A 15,355-nucleotide genomic window follows, 5' to 3' on the forward strand; every position below is an offset into this window, starting at 1 on the left:
GTGTAAGCACTGCTCAGCAACAACTAAAACATCGGTGCGTTATCAACATTGTTCTCATCCTAAATCCAAAACACAGCACTGTACCAGCTACTAGGAAGAAAATTAACTCTATCCCAGCCGAAACCAGGACAAAACCCCTACTGATAAGAAACACTATTTGTAGCAAGCCCAACAGTAAAATCGTAGTTTTACATCAGGAACTTGCTTGGTTATAGCAAGTACTTCATCCAGAGCGATGGTTTCTGCCATTTCCTTCCTTTTCTGGGTACACTAAACTCTGCCGGTAAGTATGTGTAAGTACTTACAGTTTAGAAAGACTTCCATTTAAACTGTAAAAACAAGAGGTCAAAAGTAGCAAATGGATGAGTTGAAGTTTCCTGTGAAATGTTAACTCATACAGTTTTTAGTTACTTGGTGGATATTTTGCAAATAAAATATCTGCCTTGAGCACTGCTTGGACAGAGTAGCTCCGGGCATGAGTCACTGCTGTATAGTGAAGGAGGCTTGTAGCGGTCCCAAGATGTGAGGAGCATGAGGCACCAAATGACAGCTCCAGGAGGCGGGCAGGGCAAGCACTTGACTGGTGTCCAGGTGAACCAGACTTCTCCCTTGCCACTGCCAGGGAGTTCCTGCAGCCAAGTCCACAGTGAAAATCCTGCTGACAAGTCTGCAGCAGCTCCAGGTGCGAGAAACACTAGCCTCCTGCCTGACCTTGCTATGCCAGCGAAACACGGAATATCCATGCAACCGTGCGGGTGGCAGCAGCTTCGGCTGCCCTCAGTGATGCTGCTCAGGAGGGCACACAGCGGGGTGGGCAGGAGGGGAGCTTCTGTCGGAGGATGCTGGGGCACTCCTGGGAGGCTCTGCTGATGTGGGTGAAACATCAGGGTCTGCCTTGTGGGAAAGGCCTGGAGGAAGCTGAGCTAGTCAGTTAATCAGAGCCTTTCAAAGTCACTTTGGTTTCTTGTTCCTTAAGTTTCAAACACCTGCAACATGATTTTCAAAAGTGTTGAGCTCCAGCAAGCTGCCACAGCCATAATCAGGCAGGGTGTGCTCTCGCTGCTGTGGCCAGCAGGGTTGTGATGAAGAGTAACACGCCTGGGGTTGAACTGGGCTGGGGGGAGCATTTCCAGTCCTCCTTGTGTTACTGTGTGGCCACAGGGACGTGATTCCACACGCCTTCATCATTTTCCCCACATGTAAATCAGGAACAGTTGCACCTGCCTTACCTTCCCCACAAAAGTGGTATGATTAATTAGCATCTGATTTATGCTTGCAAAATCCTATTACAAATCCCCTGTGTGATCTGAAAAATCTGACCTGAGTGTTCCGTGGCTGTTCCTCAAAAGTAATAAAACCTTGCAGATGCAAGTACAATTGCTCTCTGACTCAGCTTAAATCTGGGGCTGACAGACCCCACCCTACCTGCAATGGGAGTCTGGAAGCTGTTTGGGAGGCTTAGATGAGTGCTAGAGGAAAGCCTGCATGGAAAATAACAGCTCCATAATCAGTGGAGGATTTGGATGGCGTGGGATACTAAAGAACAGGGCCATTCACCGCTTAATGAGGATTAAAATAACTCTTGAATAGCTGCCTTATTCCCCGAGCATCCTGTTCAATGAATGAGTCACAGGATTACAGTTGAAAAATAGGCTGGAATGGTAGAACAAAAACCTGACATAATGAATATCAAATTAAGGGTTTGGGGACAGCCTTTAATCTGGCATTTCCAACCCCTTTAATGACTGACATGCTGACTTTACTAGTAGCTTAATTTTTGTTTTTGTCTTCTGTGCCCCTTGCTACAGTCCCTTTTTTAGGGGTCAGTTTGTTCGGGTATCATTAGCCAGGTGCAGAAACACTCTGCAAGCAGGATAGTCACAGCATAAAAGTATAAAGCAATTAGTTATTGGCTAATGTACATGAAAGGCAGCTGGGATTTAATGATCTATTAGGCTAAATATTCATATGCTCATCACCTCCGATAAAGCACTGCAGAGTCCTGGCTGGCTGGGCAGACCTCCCTTAGGAGGGGACCACGGGCTTAGCCTCCCCAATTCCCTGGGATGGCCCCCAGTGCTGGGAGCTGCTGTCTGCCACCATCTCTGTCTAATCTAAACTAACGGGGAAAGACTTTGCATAGCAAAGGGTTGATGCCTCCTCTCCTTGCCCAGGCACCCTGCTCAGCTTTGCTTGACCAGCGTAGCAGCAGTTAAAGGACATTTGCTCAAGGGTTCCCCTCTGGACTACAAATTGTGAATAGAAAATGCCAGAGGGGGGCAGGCAGATGATAAATGAGTAGCTTTATGCCGAAAGCATTTATATTCTCATCATCAGTTTTTGGTCTGCTTTCCTCCTTGCCTTTGGGGTCTGCATTTCTTTCAGTTCCGAAAGCCTGAAGTCTTTTGTCGTATTTAAGTACTCTGGAAGATTAGCCCTTGAAAGGGATTTTCTCTTCATTAGTGCAAATGCCAAACATTTATCTTGTCATCAGAAAAATAAACCGCTTGTTACATCCTTCTCTGAAAATCTCAGCTGGGGAATAAGGTTGAAGGTAGGCAAATGCTGAGGTTGCTGAAAAGATCAGAGGGGCAGAAGGCAAGGAATTGTATTTCATAGGCTGATTGCTCCTGTTTAGTCCATTTCTTTTGTCCTGTCGACTATAGATTTCAGAGCAGTTCCCAGTACTTTAACAAATATTGAAAAACTAATGCAAAATATTGCATGACTGTCAGAACTATGCTATATCTGTAATACAGTTGGCATAAATTAAAAATATCTTTGCTTTGCCATTTTTATAAGGAACTTCATTAGGAAAGACAGGCTGGAAAATACAGTGTTTTCTTTCCATATTCTGACACTTGATATTTTTTCCATTATAGAACACAATTAATCTAGTTTTTATTAACAATAAACTCATACAAAATCCCTGAGACTGAAAAAATATACCCTGGAGGAGACTAAAAACAAGTACCAAAGGAAAGGTTAAGTCCTTACGCAAAAGGATTGTTTCTTGAGTATCTCCTGGATAAGAAGTGCAGTGGGAACTCTTTGGAGGCTATTTAAAGTTTTCTTCATCAGTTACCCGGGGTTTTGAACCTTGAGACAGACAATTCAGTTAGTGATTTATGCTGCAAATCAGAGCTGTCAGTCTTGACCACGGGAAGAAGAGTTCCTTTCCAATGCTGAGATCGATACCTCAGCAGATGAGGTATCTCTGCCTCTGTGAAGAAGGGGATGAGGGGCTGTCCAGCACCATCCCACCCCTGGAGCAAACCCAGATGCTCTGATTTCAGTTGCCCATTAGGGGTGCTTTCAGGTCCCCAGGGCCAGATCCTGACTTGCTCTCGGCACTCACGGTGACCATTGCCCAGAGACTTCTGAGGGAGTTGATGTTGCCCTAACACCAAAGTCACTCAGCTGCTGCAGGACCATAAAGCACTCTCCATATTCACTGGGAAAATTATAGCTTCATGTTTTATCGTCCTCTGTGGAAAAGATGCTTGAGCTTCTTGAAATCAGTCGTTAGATGCCACAGCTGACACTAGACTAAGTCTTTTCAAAAATGCACTTGCATTCTCTGTGAAATTTCAAGAATTAATAAAGGGATCCCTCCTCTCCATCTTCAAACACAGGCTGGGGAAACTAAGGAGAGAGGCTCTTGGGGAAGTTTAGGAGACCACCTGAACCCCTCTCACACAGCTGCCTGAGCCCTGACTCCAGGCACAGCAGAAACCACCTCTTCCTGCAGGAGACACCTGGTCTGACTGTGTTGGGCTGCCAGCCCATCTGAGTGTCACCTCCATGGAGAGACATGGAGAAACGTGAGGAAGCAATAGAGAGGGGAGAGACAGCAAGGACTCAGTGGTGGTGCACAGGCTCATTTGTTTCCTTAGGTGCTGAACTTGGAAGAAGATTTGTCCTTTTCAGGGTCCAAGATGTCACTGCCACCAGCAGAAGTAGGGTGCTAAGGCCCATGGGTGCTGCCACTGGTGGCCGTGGGGGTGCAGGGTGGAAAGCCTGGTTGAGGACCGCTCTGGCTGAACGTACTGTGCATGTTGCATGTTCAGCTGGGCCACTTCCCCAGGGCTTGCGGGGCAGCTGTACAGGCTCTCCTGCAGGGACACGGTCAGGGCAGGAAATGGGGCTGCCCTGCTCCTGTCAGCAGCAGCCTACATTTGGGTTGGTTTCACTCTACTCTAAGCTAACGCAGGTACTTACTGGTGGACCCCGCCCAGTAGCACTGAGATATTCTGGAGTGCTTAGGCAGGTTGGTAGCTGCAGAAGAAGGGCCACCTCAGCACGGCAGCAAGGCCATCTAGGCAGAAACTTGTTCCTTAGCAATTCCCAGTATCTACAGATTTCTCTTTCTCCCTGCAGTATCTCATCCCCTCCAACAGCATCTTCCCTTCTCCTTTCATAAATGCACCGCATCACAGACTCCCCTTCCCCAAATGGGTGAAAAGTTGTATTTCCCAGAGCAGCGGTTACTGAATTCACGTATAGACCACAGATAAAATCGTGTGGGATGCAGCATTTTGTTCTGTCCCTACTAAGTGAACCCATTTCCTTTGGAAAAAAACCTGAAGCCCTTAAAACCGCTGACTGTCCACGTGTCTTCTCCCATATTGCAAAGGGGCTGGGAGCACTTGTTTCCCTTCAGCCAGTAAAATGTCTCATTCTTTCTGCTGGTTATTGTATCTGATTGCTCCTCCAGCTGTGCTCAGAAATTTCATATTGTGGTCTGGCAATTCAGAGCACTGTGAATCCTTTATTTCCCTAATGGAGTTTCCTAGTAAATAGCTTTGAACTCAGATACTTGTCTCTACAATAGATATGCTTCTGCCTAACTGGCACTTCACAATTAACAGCATTATCTTGTTAAACCTGAAGAGGTACAGGAAGGCTCAGCCATCATTTTAAAGCATTTTATTGCTTAGAAAGTGTTTACAATAGGCTACAGAAGTGGTAAATGAAGCCCAGTGCTGCATTCAGATGCCTGATTAGCTCAGCCACATGAAAATGCCAATAATTCAGGGTCTGACTATTTTGGATGATATTTCTTAAGCAGTAGCCTCAAAGCACCTGCATTTTTTAGAGGGAAAAAAAGGGAAGGGAAGGGAAGGGAAGGGAAGGGAAGGGAAGGGAAGGGAAGGGAAGGAGAGAGAGAGGAAGGAGAGAGAGAGAGAGAGAGAAAGTATTTGGGGTGAAATGGAAAGCTGATCAGAATCCGAAGACAATAGTTCCTTTTCATGTAGATGCAGGTGTAATTGTCCTCAGTGAAGACACAATTTCACCAAGGAGCGAGGCTGTGAGAGTAAGTGACTGCATTGGAGTACTCTGTTTTCAGGAGAGAGAAGCCTCTGTTGTTTCCCTTCTGCAACAATTAATGTGTTCAAGTTATGTCTGCTACTGTTTTAAATGCTTGCATTTCACACACACAAGTGTCTCCATCTCTGTGTAACCTTTTATCTGTCAGCTCCTGTAGTGTGTAAGCAACATTATTTAAGAAAAGGACAAACAGTTTGGATGTTTGGATGTTTTCTGCGATTTGATTTGTAAATTAACTTTGCTGTAGCCAGGCTGGAAGTCCTTGCTTTCCCTAGCTACGCTGCATGACTGCAGCCCTACACCTGGCTGAAACCCAGAAGGACTAGCATAGGAACCACAAGCTACTATACAAAGCATGTGGAAGGATGGAGACCTCCTGGGGAAGTATCTCACTTTCTAAGGCTTTCAGGAGAGAAGTGGCTGTATAGCAATTCAGTCATGCTCAATGAACACATCAGCTGCAAATGTCAAGGAGAGGTCACCAAAAAAGTACAACAGGCTCATTACTCACTACCTAGTTTGCAACTTTCAAAAATAGATTTAATAACTTATAAATAAGGTAATAAATTGTGGGTAAAATAACCAATAAAATACATGATGGACACCAAGCTGAACATGAGCTAGCAATGTGCCCTTGTGGCAAAGAAGGCCACCAGCATCCTGGACTGCATTTGGAGGAGTGTTGCCAGTAGGTCAAGGGAGATGATCCTTCCCCTCTGCTCAGTACTGGTAAGAAACATCTGTAGTGCTGGGACCAGTGATGGGCTCATCAGTACTGGAGAGACACGGACGAGCTAGAGTGGGTCCAGCAAAAGGCCAGGAAGATGTTTAAGGGACTGGAGCATCTGTTGTTATGGGAGAGGCTGAGACCTGGGTCTTTTCAGCCTGGAGAAGAGAAGGTTTAGGGGGATCTCATCAATGTATGTAAATAACTGATGGGTAAGTAAAGAAGACAGAGCTAGGCTCTTCTCAGTGGTGCCCAGTGACAGGGCAAGAGGCAATGAGCACAAATTGTAGTACAGAAAATTCCACTTAAACATAAGAAAAGACTTTCTTACTGTGAGGGTGGCTGAACACTGGAAGAGGATTTGCAGAGAGGATTTGGAGTCTCCATCCTTGGAGGTATTCAAAACCCTAATGAACAAGGTCCTGGGCTCTAGCTGACCCTGTTTTGAGCAGGGGGTTGGACGAGACGATCTCCAGAGGTGCCTCCAGCCTCAGTGATTCTGTGATTTTATGAACTTGATAACAGAAAACCTGCCGTAAGAGAGACACAGTTGTTCTCAGGACACAGACATCCCTAATGTACACTGTACAAAACAGCTGCCTTTGCAGCCAAAAACCCTAAAAATTCTGCATAGAGGAGACTGCTCCAAAGCTGTGTGTCTGGCAGTCCCAGCACCCCCATTGCTGGCTATAATGACTAAACACCAGTCTAACAGTAATATTCAAAACACATTTCGGCTTGACAATGTCATGAACCGAATCTGATTAAGTCTATAGATACCGGCCCAGACCTTAGCCCCACAGCTTTTCAGAAGCACAGAATATTTAGATTATCTAAGAGAATAATCAAGTTGATGATTGGCAAGCCTCATGATCTAGAAATACCTACATGTGGAAGAGTTTTCTAGTAAGAAATTGTTTCCTTCGTCCCACCAAAAAATATGAAAGATCTAATAGGAGTTGAAGTCAGATGATTCACTTAAGACCTAAAGTATATTGTGGTTTTTGGTAATGAAGACTAAAAATACTGCAGCTATTTCTTTTAGGCATGTATCAGACTTACCATCACATACAGTCTTTTAAAATCATATTACTGAGAAGGTCTGTTTGAACTCCAGAAACAGTTAAAACCTAATGCAGAAATTAGTGAGCAGGATTCTGTATCATGCTTGCTGGAAACTAGATGGAAAGTGTCCCATCAGATCCCATATCTCTGAAAATGCCTCCAGACGGTTACAGGGGTTCCAGAAATATGCATTTTTTTTACTTGTCCCACCCATCCTCTGGTCCAGTTTTCATGTTAAAGTGAAATTAGACCATATGGAGGAACAGAAACTGAAGTAAAGTCACAAAAGTAGTTACTGCAGGATGTTTTCTTGCTAAAAGTAACCAGCAATGGAGGATCCAAAGGAAAATTCTAACTTAGGCGACCTGTAGGCCATTTATTCAAGGGCACTTTAGGTGTCTGTGTGAACTTGGTCTCCTTTCAAGGTTTGCTCATCACATACTGGTAGCTAAGCTAATATCCTTTCTGTATTTTCAGCTGTCTGTGTATATAATGAGTGCCTGTTTTCTAGATGGAGAAGTAAGCAAGCTAAGGTGCCCAGTCTGTTGTCATCCGAATAAATAACCTCTGATTTTAATCCTGGCTGTACACAGATATTCAGCATGCTGTGCAGGGAGATGAGTTTCCAGTGAGATAAAGTAGCGGCCATCAGGGACTTCTCAGAAACAAATCATGTCAAGCTAATCTTATTTTTATTTTTTACTGTGTTTTGTGGCCAGGCAGAAATAGCTTGTATTAAGGATCATGACCTTAGCAAGATTTTCAGCAGTTTCTGGGAAAGTAATGTGAGACTAATGTGAGAAGCATGTTATTAATGAACTTCTATAGGGTAGATGCCATAATGGCTGACTAACCATAAAAGGTAACTAAATATCAGTAGAAGGATGAACTGATGTGGTTCTGAATTTAGTCTTTTTGTTACAGGTGGAAAAGGAATTTGCTTATTAAATTTGCAGATGAAGCTTGGATGACCATAAGTCTATTAGAGGATGGGATTAGAATTTAAATTGTTCTTGACAAATTGGAGAAATAGACTGAAAAGAAATTGATTAAATGGAGAAAAATGTTACGCATTGGACTGAAACAGGTATACTAAAAAACCTTGTATATGTTGAAGAACATTTGGACAGGTAGCAGTTCTTTGGAAAAGCAATAAGGAATCATAAAGGATCACAAACTTTAAATGAACCAGGAAAAGAAAAATATCATACAAGTTTTGTGTGAACAAGAGACTGGGAAAAATCCAGCCACTCCACTCTGTACTGGTAAGGTCTCTTCTCAGAAACATGTCCCAGACTGTATTCCAAACTTGAGAAGGATCTAGGTCAATCGGAGAGAGCACAGGATGCTAGAACAACAATAACCAAAGGCAAAGCAAGTTTTATAGGGAAACATAAAGGAAATGGCATTGTTTAGCTTGAAGAATAAAGTTAAGAGAACACATAGTAACAGCTTTGTTGTAAAGAGCTATTGCAGAAATAAGGGGGATTTTCTCCATGTCCCTGGTAGACAGGAATGAAGCAATTGGCCTAAAAAGCAGTAAGAAAGACCTAATGAAACAGATTTGGGGAAAAAGTGAAATATCCATGATAGGTTTTTAAGAATAGCAGACTAGACATCAGACTAGCCCATCCTGCACTGGGAGAGCATGAGATGCAATATTTCTTGAAATCTCTTCTCTCCCTACATTACTACAGTTCCACAAGGGGTTGTAAAGATCCAGACAAAGAGTTCATTCCTTATTGAAGGCTTGTCTGGAAACTAAAGATGATAGAAGTTTATCAGCAGTCACTTATCTAATGGTTTTATTACAGTGAGAAAGAAAGAAAGTTGTTTTCCAACCCAAAGAGTAGTTACTAACCACAATAGTAGCAGTTGTTCTGCCATTGATCATTCCTCCTACTTCGCAGCACGGTGCATCGAATACTGAATGCATCAGGTCTTACAGGATTCTCACTTCTCAGGGGAGGGACATCTACAGCCCATGTGCAGCTGTTTACCTCCTGCATTTATGAGGCCACTTATTTGATCTTTCCCTGTACTCACACAGGACATTGTTGTTGTGGTTGCGGTCACAGTGGGGGAGTCTCTTTCCCGTGTAGTTGGGGCTAACTTCCTGAAAACCTCCCTGCTGGATGGAGGTGGAGCAGTGGAGTAGGGGCTGTGAGGTTCCAGCAGTTCCCAGGAACACACTACCGATGTTGGTACACTGGTTGTGGTTTGTTCCTGTCTGGACATGCTTCTTACCTTTGCAGATAACTCTAATTTGCAGGCTCAGCAGAATGGGAGCAGTTTCCCATTATCGTGTTCTTCTTGCATCTGGAATTTTAAGTGAACTACATAACAGAATCTTCTGCTTTCTTAAGCATTTTCTTCTCCTTTCTTTAATCATGCTGAGATTTCCTGTGAATACTGTGAGCTGTAATTATCATCTGCAGATCAGTGGGTATGCTAAGCCATTTCTTAAAGGGATTTTTTTTTCTGTGAATTTCAGATGACCAAGAACAAAATTATAATCACCTGATACTAAACAGTGCCACCCAGACACCTACACATGGTAAGAGAAAACAAAGAGCAAAATTACACACGTTGTAACTTTCCTCTGCCAGCCAGTAACATTTACTGGTATCAAAGTATGTTTAATGTTAATAGAAATGTTCCTATGGCAATGATGCATGAATGATGGTTTCCATTAACATTAAACATAGGACCATATTTTTAAAAAGTGTGCACAATGAAATATGGCCCAGTCTTTTATAAGTTTACCTGTCAACTTTGTGTTTCCCCATGTCTGATTGCTCCTTTCTCCCTTCCACATCAGCAAGGTGCTGTCAGATTTAACCACCCAAAACAGTAAAAATGATAACCAAAGAAAAGTCCATCTTGTCAGCCAAGCCACTCAACTTATAGTGCTGCTTGTGCTATTTCTAAGATAGGTTAGAAGGACAGTGAACATGGGACAAGGGCTCCTAAGCTGACATGATTTTGGCATAACAATATGTGGCCAGAGTTTAGGTTCACAGCTAAATCCAAGCTGTCCACCCCATACTTGCATGGCTCTGGTTGGGATAACCTACTGAAGCCCCTGATTCACTGCACAATGTCTGTCTAGTTTCTAGTATGCAGGATAGGTAAAGACCATTAAGAGATTCAGGACTCCCCCTGCCCACTTTCATAAACAGAATTGCCTCTTTCTAAACCAGTTCCAGTGGTTGCTTTCATGCCCTTTCAAATCCCTTTTACTTTATTGTGAAAACAATATTATAATAAAATAATATTTTATTATGAAACCCAGAGCACCTTTCATGTCCCTACTCCCACCACAGTATGGACCAGCACTGACCTATCCCCATAACCTCAGAAATGACACCTCAGGAGATGTCTGGGGCAGCCTATCACTACCATATAACCTGTCTGGTCATCCCTCTAAAGGGTGAGAGCAGCCCTTCCAGAATTCCTCCAAAGCTTCCCTGGGTTTGGTCTTTGTACCCAAACAGCTTCATGTGTGTTAATACCCCTTCTGGCAGTGCTCTTGCTGAGCTCTGAAAAACCACGATTTTCGTTTGTCTTACCTCTGCACATGGTTCAGCACATTTATTGGCACCTCTCTATCCAGCCCTCCTGACCTAATAAACTTGGGGATGCCCCATGTCATCCTTTAGCCAGTTTCAAGAGTTCAGATGCCATTCAAAGATTTGTTCTCCCCTTTGTTTCCACCATCTCATCCCAGCCTGGAAATGTTTCTTCACTTCTTCCGTGGGCAGAAACCCTGCCTCTCTCTGCTTAGCCCTGTCCCTTCAGCCCTTCTGCCTCCCTTGCCCTAGCTGCCTCCTCCTTTTGATTTCCTTGGCCCCAGATTAGCAGCTAAGTGTGGGCAGCATGTCCCTCCCTGCATCGTAGCAATCACAGACCACACAGTCAAATCACCTGCAGCTTCCTGGCTCCATCCAAATTCACACCAGCCACTGCCACCCAAATCAGTGGTTCCCCCTGTCTCTGTGCAATCAGTCCAACCTCTGAATGAACGCCCAGGTCCGCTCTGCTTTCTTCCCTCTTCTGCTGCTACCTTGTCTTGGTCTTGTCCTTATTCTTCCCTGCACCCTTTACCTTTTGAATGCGATATATTCCTCCAGCATTTGCAACTGGAACCTTCCTTCTGCTGGGGAACCAGTCAGTGATGGGTAAATCTCGTCTTAATATACACTTCTTGCAGCTCTGGATCTCTCTTTTTGTTACTCTTATAGTTCTGGCATTTGTTTTTAATTCTGAAGCTTCATCTTGATAACTATTCTGGAATTGATTTGTTGTGAGTTGTGTGTTCTTGTATAGAAATTTCCATGCTGCTTTGTCACAAAAAAAGGTGGGAGAACAATTGCCCTTGAAAAGGTCACCTAAAACCTTTGGTGTTTCTCCTTCCTAGAGGCAGCTCCTCAGCCTGCAAGTTGCTTTCAGTTGTAAGACTACATTATTAGGGGTTTTTATTCCGTCTTCCAAAAAACACAGGAGAAACAATGTCAGCTTTAAACCTGGCAGTAACACAGGCATATTTATTGAACCTGAATTGACAACCTCAAATGCTCTTCAGACTACTTATTTTGTCTACTTTTTTACTTTACTGAGAAAAAGAAAAGAAGAAAAAGATGGAGTAATAGGGTTGAAATTGTATTGTTTTCTCTCTGGCCTTACTGCTTGTCCTTCAAATCTAGCACATGCTGGGTTCTGAGATCTGCCCCAGCAGAGCCAGGTGAGTCCCGTTTACCTGTCTCTCTGCCCAGAAGTTTTAATGTCGCTCCACCATCAGGTCCCTATTGCATTCGGTAGCTCAAGGTAACAACGTGCTAAAACAGTTAAACTTCTCTCTGGCCCTGACAGATGCTTTTCTTTTTTATGTACTTGAGAGACAAAAATCAAAGCAGATAGACTCATGACCCTGGATTAGAAACTTTCATGTTTTTCCTCCACTCATTTCTTGCATTTACTGTATCTTAATAGTTTGGTTGTACAAAGTGACTTGAATGATCTGACTATAAATAACTGTATGATTCAGAGTTATATTTTATTCCTAAGTTACCCATATGGTCATGGACACTTTTGTTCATGGAATTCCTGTGTGCTGTTGCTGGTGAGCCATTGCTTGGTGAGTCTAAAAAGATATTTGGACCTTTCAAATAAGGCACCAAAAGAGCTTGCAGTATTCATAATTACTGCTGAAATTCTGAGATAGTTCAGCAATGCCACAGGTTTAATTTAATTCCCTTCCTGGGTAGGATATGGTGTACATTTTCTGTGTGATTATGCAATTTTGTAGGTGGACATGACCCGTCTTTCTGAGCACCATGTTCATGAGCTCTGTCCCTTAGCCTGTGTCTAGCACCCACCATGCAGTGACACGAACTGAAAGGAGCAGAAGGGAAAGAAGCCAGTGTAAACCTCAAGACATGCCCTTTGTTGCACATGGCCCAAGTTCAGTTCACTCTTAACTGAAATAAAACAAGCAGAGAAAGGTTCTCAGGCTACCAGCGTAGAGTAAACAGGGCAGTGGGTGTAGGTGACATGCCACCAAACAAACAACACTTCAGCCTGAACAGCCAGAAAATCCCTCCCGTGCCTGGAGGAGCTCCCTACAGCTTCCCCAAGGACTGCCTCACCCAGCAAGGATGTACTTGACCTGGTATCTGTGAAGGGAAGCATGAGATGTTGAAAACTGGAATACCTGTCAGGATGAGAGCTCAGCTGCTGTGGGCTGGTGATCTCTCTCCTGTGTTTTACCATCATAGGAACTTCACAGGTTTCTTACCTTCTCCTATAATTCCCATTACAATGAGTCTCTAAACTCATAGAACTGAGCAGCGGAGGCTTTCCACAACCCAGTTGTGGCAGACATGGGGCCCAGGGCTCCGCAGGAGACCTCCTCATGGAGGAGGGATGAAAGCCAAGTTCCCTGGGCTTCCCTTTCACCTTCCTGTACTGGCTAGTCCTTTGCAAAAGTAGACCAAATGACACCAACCCATTCATTTCCCCAAAGGTCTTGGGAGTCATAACAGGATCATAGTGTGCAGGACTGATCCAGATGTGCAGTGGGGCAGCCATTCCACCAAACAGCGTTCTGGGAACAACCTGCTGTATCCCTATCACCAACATTGTCTTTGTTCAGCTGAGAAAGGCAGAGGATGGTAAACATCTGTTTCCATGGAACTGATGCTATCTGGTTGCCTGCGTCCTGCTCCCTGCAGATGCCACTGTCATAGGCCCTCTGTGAATGCACATGATGTCTATCAGCACCATACGCAGGCACGGCCTTGTATTACTGTGGCAGTTTTTTACCTGCAAAGAAACAAATAAAAGGGGATAAGGACAACCTATGCTCACAAGGAGCCAGGAAAAAAATGAAAAAGCAGATTTGACCTTAGCTCTCTGAGCTGTTCAGCTTCAACTTCAGGTTCCCAGGGTTAAAACTCCAAGACCCTCTGTTTTAACCTGGCTTGGGAGGTTGCCACTCATGGCGCACAGCTTCTCAATGCAAAGGGTATGCCCGTCGCACTGGGTTGTGTGGCCGTGAGATCACTGATGTGATTACACTGAACTCTTCCAATGCAGGAAGGAATAACTACTAATTAATGGTGGGATCGCATATAATCGTTTCTGCCAGGCTGCTATCATTTAATTAGCATACTGCTGTTCGCAGCACAGTTAGCACGGAGTGAGAAGAGTCTCCCTTTTCTCCCTGCCTGGCTGGCACAGAGGGTTCGCAAGGTGTGAAACGTAATCTGTCTTGTTTTTGGAAAATGTGATTTGTTGGGGAAGACAATTTCCAATGGAGATCAAGAGAAATGACCACAGGCAAATGAGTCCATCAACCCATGGCCTGCAATACCAGGATTTAATTCCTGCTGTTGTTGAGGGCTCTGAATTAGCCAGCATGACTTTGAGTATCCCACATCTTGAAGAAGTCTGTTGATTTTCTTCTGGTGTGGGTCTATTCATGCACCTAATTCACTTCTAGGACACTGAATGTCCCATCGTAGAGGTATCTACAGACCTTTAGAAACCTCAGCCTAAATTCTGCTTTCAGTGATGGACTTCAGACCTCAATTCCACTGAAATCAGAAGTTTGATGTGGGTTTCCTTAGCTCTAGATTTTAGTTTTACATCAGCTGCAGATTTTACCTGCAAATGAAGAACTCTACAGCAGTTTTTGGAAATGTAGTGATTTTGTATGTAAAAGGTGAATGTGAGCGCTCAAGTACTAGTTTCTAAGCACAACTAAGTTTTACATATGAAAAGCAGATAAACCTTTTGATACATTAATTCATCTTGCTCAGCTATTCAGTCTTTATACAAAATAAGCACATAAAATTATTTTCCTATAAAAACATTAAAATGTGAAAAAAAAAAAAGAAGCTAGGGGCACAAAACAGAACTGAGGCAGTGTAGCATTAGCTATAACAGAAATATATGTTGACTGCCTGGGCTCAGTTTCTGTAAAGCTTATTACATTATTTTTTACTGCTACTGAAGTTTAATCACATTATATTTAGTGCATATTTAATTATGCTAACCAAAAGAGTCTTGTATAAACATTTTTTACATCTATATAAATAACAAGCACATTGCTAAATAATATCGTTAGTAGGAAGTTTATATCATAATTTTTATGTCAGTTCATTGCATTTGATAATCACCTCAAAAAATACTTGGTAAACCACCATAAGCAACAAATGGCTTCACATCAAGTTTTTAATTTGGCCAGGTATTTTTCCATAGATGATACCTGGGTTTGCTCTGATGGAGGCAAATTTCATTTTATAGCTGTACCCATGTGAACTTTAAACGAATTCCTATATACATATGCATGTATGTGTGTGTCTTTTTTATATTCCTTCCTTCCTTCCTTCCTTCCTTCCTTCCTTTGTTTCTCTTTCTTTCTTCTTTTCTTCCATCCATCCATGCATCCATCCTCCATACATCCTTTCTCTTTCTTTCTTTCTTTCTCTCCTTCTTTCTTTCTTTCTTTCTTTCTTTCTTTCTTTCTTTCTTTCTTTCTTTCTTTCTTTCTTTCTTTCTTTCTTTCTTTCTTTCTTTCTTTCTTTCTTTCTTTCTTTCTTTCTTTCTTTCTTTCTTTCTTTCTTTCTTTCTTTCTTTCTTTCTTTCTTTCTTTCTTTCTTTCTTTCTTTCTTTCTTTCTTTCTTTCTTTCTTTCTTTCTTTCTTTCTTTCTTTCTTTCTTTCTTTCT

The 15,355-nt window shown here is 43.0% G+C and overlaps 1 protein-coding gene across 1 annotated transcript in view; it reads left to right on the forward strand.

Annotated features, from left to right (window-relative positions):
• Nucleotides 1–15,355, forward strand: part of SHISA6 (shisa family member 6) — a gene marked incomplete at its 5' end in the record, with an annotated part of 267,860 nt that overhangs the window by 230,931 nt on the left and 21,574 nt on the right. Inside the window, one exon of the mRNA XM_009280183.1 lies at nucleotides 9,618–9,680. Coding sequence (XP_009278458.1) covers nucleotides 9,618–9,680 — 63 coding nt within the window. The remainder of the gene's footprint in view (nucleotides 1–9,617; nucleotides 9,681–15,355) is intronic.

This window comes from Aptenodytes forsteri, unplaced genomic scaffold (genome assembly GCF_000699145.1).
Source record: "Aptenodytes forsteri isolate BGI_AS27 unplaced genomic scaffold, ASM69914v1 Scaffold707, whole genome shotgun sequence".
In the NCBI taxonomy this organism is placed as follows: domain Eukaryota; kingdom Metazoa; phylum Chordata; class Aves; order Sphenisciformes; family Spheniscidae; genus Aptenodytes; species Aptenodytes forsteri.